Source organism: Euphorbia lathyris, chromosome 9, assembly GCF_963576675.1.
Source record: "Euphorbia lathyris chromosome 9, ddEupLath1.1, whole genome shotgun sequence".
NCBI classification, from domain to species: domain Eukaryota; kingdom Viridiplantae; phylum Streptophyta; class Magnoliopsida; order Malpighiales; family Euphorbiaceae; genus Euphorbia; species Euphorbia lathyris.
This window is the reverse complement of record NC_088918.1, coordinates 66,072,239-66,076,742: the sequence shown is the minus strand read 5'-3', so window position 1 is coordinate 66,076,742 and position 4,504 is coordinate 66,072,239. Positions and strand designations below refer to the sequence as shown.

Below are 4,504 nucleotides of genomic sequence, written 5' to 3'. Positions count from 1 at the left end.
TCACTCTCGTTACAACTTACATAACACAATTAAAGTCAACAAATGGGTCGTTACAACTTCCGTGTCACACGATCAAAGTCAACAAACAGTTAAACCAAACACATGCTAAATAAGTCCAACAATAATATATATATATATATATATATATATATATATATATATATATATATATTTCATGTCATAAGTAGCTCAAGTTGTTTATGTCACACACCCACCAAACCCCAACATTTACATGTCAATTTTTCACTAAAGAATAGAATTTGCATGTCATCATCCAATTTGACACATCTGAAAAAGAAAAAATAACACTGAAGTAGGCCTCTACCTACTAACTAAATACTCACAAAATCCATAACCCAACAACAACAACAACATATTAAATATTTATGTCCTAGCATAGCATCACCACAAAAACTAAAATAAAACAAACACAGTAAAATCTTGTTATTTGAATAAAATATTGAGAAGAAAGAAGAAGAAGAAATGAAACTCTTTTTTGTTTTGTTTTTTTGGGTTTCATGTTTAATCCATATCCAACCAACCAACCAATTACAACAGGCATGTGTGCATAAAATTGTTACACATCAAATGCATATTCATCAAAATTAACTAACAAAATGAGAAAAAAACACAGCAAATCGATGATGAAGATGAAGAGAAGAGATCAACCTTTTTCAAGCAATTTCAGGCAATTTCAAGTAATTTCAGTACAATCTTAATACGCTCCTTGCAATTGACTGTGCATGACTTGATTTACTCTTCCCCCACCCAACTCTCCGGCTGCTGCTGCTCCTCATCGGCGTTAAATAGAACCTTAAAAGTCCATTATCAATGTTATTTGGTGAATACCTTGCACTTCTGTTTCTTTCTATAACAAATTCATCTCTTTTCTTGCTACTCATCTCAACATTGCTCTTTCTTCCTCCCCCAATTGACCCATTTGTTGTTGAATTCCTCCAACTCACACTGCTATTGCTTCTCATTAGCTTTGGATTGAAACCCCCTCCTCCTCTTCCTTCTTGCCATGATTCTGAATATGACCTCTCTACCCCATTTGCTCTACTGCTGCTGTATCTATCTTCTTCTTCCCCATCTTTGTTCACACTTCTTCTATGGATAAACCCCCAAATGTTCCAAGCTTTGCTCCATCTCCGGGACTTCTTGTTGTTGTTGTTGCCGTTGTTGTTATTTCCTCCTTTCCTTTCTCCGTTCCCTACCATTGATGCATTGTCTCTGAACCCCATGTCAAATGTCTCCGAGCAATCATCCCTCAATGAATTCGAGTTTGAATCTCTCAGGTCTCTGTCTGGAGCTACCAATTTGGGTCCTCCGTTCATGTAGTCCAGTGTTGTTGCTGGTGATACTTTGGCGTTTAATACAGCAGCTGATTTCAACTCATCGATTTCAGCTACTACAGCTGCGGCTGTTTTTCTGATTGAGTTGGACCTGTCGAGACTCCGGCGACGGCGAGAGGATGAATCGGAGTAATAGTCTCTGGTTTGAGCTGAGCCACCAGGTGTAGTGGCGTCTTCGATGATGGAATTCATAGGCGGTGGTGGTTCTTCGACTGGGATTTGGGCATCGGGCCTTAAAACGACATTAACAGGTGCGTCTTCAACCACGGAGAGCATCGTAGGCATTCTCGGAAAAGTTCTTCCGATTAAATACCCATCCCAAGATGCACGAGGCTCGTCGAAGGAGTAACGAGGATCATCAAACGAAATCCTCCCTGCATCGAGAGAGAATCTCGGATCCGTGTCGCAAGATCTTCTGCCGAATCCGTAATCTGCAATTTCCGACTGTGTTTCTCTGAACTGCCGTCCAATTGGCTTCTCCACCGGCAATGTGGCTGAACCTGGTCCACCATTTCTCCTCTTCTTCAGCTTCTGCTTTTGTCTCCATTTCTGCAATTTCTTACTGAAAACCGAAGCAGCAGACCAGAAACTACCTGCAATCTCTTTAAAATCTCTACCGGACGGTTTCTTCGTTTGTGAATCGAGATCTATGTGGTCCTTCATCGGTTTCAGCTCCTCCTCCCGAATTAACTCCGGCTCTATCACAATAGGTTCCTCCTCCTCTTCTTCTTCCTCCTCCTCTTCCTCTTCCTCTACAATCTCTTCAATTGGATTAGCGTTGGAGTTTCTCGCAGTCAAAATGTGGTCATCAAAATCCCTGATAATGTCCCCACTCTCAACACCAATCTCATCCTCCGTTTCCACTTCCGATTCCGTTTCAATTTCGTCCTCTTCCTTGGACTCCAAAACAGGACCTCGAACACTGGAAGAAGAAATCCGAGACTCAACCTCGATTTCAGAAGGTTTCCGTTCGTCGTCCTGATAAAAGAGGGCCCAAAGAGTACTACGAACCCTAACGTCACAGGACTTCCTCTGAGGCTCAAAAACACCGGAGAAACCTTCGTTTTTGGAAGCCGAGAAAGACTTAGTACGACGGAGCTCAGGAAAAAAGGAAGTCTTAGAAGAAGAAGTACCGTTACCACCAGTCCCGGAGGAAGGCTTAAAAATAGCTTTAAGAGCAGCGGTGGCAGTGGAGGTAGTAGGGATTGGGGGTTTCCGGGAAGAAGAAGAAGAAGCAGAGGCGGAGGCGGAGTGATCGAGCACAGCGAGACGCTCGCAGAGGCATGAGGGGCAAAAACCAGTGAAATGCTCGTCCGGATGACGGTCACAAGAAGTAGAAGGTCGATTAGGTTGCGGTGGTTGCGGCGGTGGCTGAAGCTGTGATGGTTCGGTGGTGGGATTCATAACCGGTAGTGAAATTGAATCCAAAATCTTCTCATATTAGTGAAAAAAGAAGAGAGTGTGTGTTTGGTTCCAAGGGACAGTGAGAAAAGAGAAAAAGAGAAAGAGAAAAAGAAAGACAAGATTATTATTATTATTGACAAATATTAAGGATAGATTGATAGGAACTAACGGGAAAAAATAAAAATAAAAATAAAATAAAATAAAAAGAAAGGGTAAATTACACTCATGGCCACCGAACTTTACTTATTTTAACATTGTGACTATTGAATTTCAATTTTTAATATTATGACCACTGAATTTTATTTTATTTTAACATCGGTGGCTATTGAACTTTAACTAATTCCTTAAAATGACCGGTAACGACCTCAAAATGAAAATATATAAGAATTAAAGTTGTTCAGAACGACATTTACCATGAAACCATATTTCTTATTTTCCAAAATCATATTTTCTAAAGATTTCTCTCTACACTCTCTCGTAACCAAAAAACACGTAAATGACCTCAAAATAAAAAATTTCAAGAATTAAAGTTTCTTAGAATATCATAAACTCATTGGATTTTTTATTTTAAGATGTTGAGTGGCCACCGGTGTTAAAAAAGTGTAATGTTTAATGGTCATACGGTTAAGAATTAAAGTTCAGTGATCATAATGTTAAATGGATAAAGTTCAGTAGCCATGGGTGTAATTTACCCAAAAAAATAAAAGGAAAAGCAAGAACAAGAAAGAGGAAAAAGAAAAGAAACACTCACAAACACACTCTGTGTTATGTTTCTTTATTTTATTTTTTTTTCTTTTGCTTTCTCTTTCTTTCTCATATCTCGGGGCACTCGCTCGCTTGTTAAAAGTACCATTTTGGGCCTATTTTTCTAAGCCCATTTTGTTTTCTTCTTTCTTTTTCTATTCATTTTTGGTAACTTCATCTTGCTTTTTCCTTAATTACAATTTGCACCCTCTTCAATTATTACTTTCAATAACCAATTCTTTTTTTCTTTATTATCTTTTTGGCTGAATTTGGAACTTCCAAATTGATATGACACCCTTTGTATCATATTAACTTTTAATTTTAAAATGCTCCAACCCGCAACCCCCTGATCGGGTGTATGCGTTACCGATGAAACTATTAGATTCTACGATTTTTTTAATAATTTTAAGTGGAGTTTATTTTTATGCTTTTTCAGACCGGTCAAGTCGGTCCTTATAAGAACGTTACCTATTTCAGTTATGTCTGAAATAATAGTTTCTATAGTTCAAAATAAAGCTTTGGAATATTGACATGGTTTAAATAATCTGCTCGTGATGGAATGAGTCAGAAACGATTTATTAAGTTATTAGGTAAACTATAATGAGCTAGCTATATATAAGATTAGCTATCACAACTCTAAACCTAATCTCACAATTAGAAAGAGAATTAACCTAGAGAAAAAGTTGCTTTTTCTCTCACTCTAAGCTATCGCATGTCGCATGTCGCCTCCTTTCTCTCCCTCAATCCTTCTTTCTTAGTTCGTAGATCATTGTCTCTTCTCTTTATGTATCTCTTTCTAGTTGATTCGTGATCGGTGATACATAGTTGTAGTTCATTTTTTCGATGCAATCAATCTAAATGGATTGTGTGTTACAAAAGGTAACTTGTGAATCTATCAATATATTTGGATTATTTATGCAATGATTTCTTCATTAGTATTATAGATGTTTGATTGCATATCGTATATGTGTTGATTCCTTCTTGTGATTAAAATGATTTTT

The 4,504-nt window shown here is 37.8% G+C and overlaps 1 protein-coding gene across 1 annotated transcript; it reads right to left on the bottom strand.

Moving 5' to 3' along the window:
- Positions 1-374: 374 nt before the first annotated feature.
- Positions 375-2,869, bottom strand: LOC136207048 (protein OCTOPUS). The gene has a single exon (XM_065998303.1). The coding sequence runs from the start codon at positions 2,757-2,759 to the stop codon at positions 705-707; it is 2,055 nt and encodes a 684-aa protein (XP_065854375.1). The 5' UTR covers positions 2,760-2,869; the 3' UTR covers positions 375-704.
- Between the last annotated feature and the right edge of the window lie 1,635 nt (positions 2,870-4,504).

Coding starts and splice junctions, on each gene's coding strand:
- LOC136207048 (XM_065998303.1), bottom strand. CDS start 2,759: ATGAATCCCACCACCGAACCATCACAGCTTCAGCCACCGCCGCAACCA.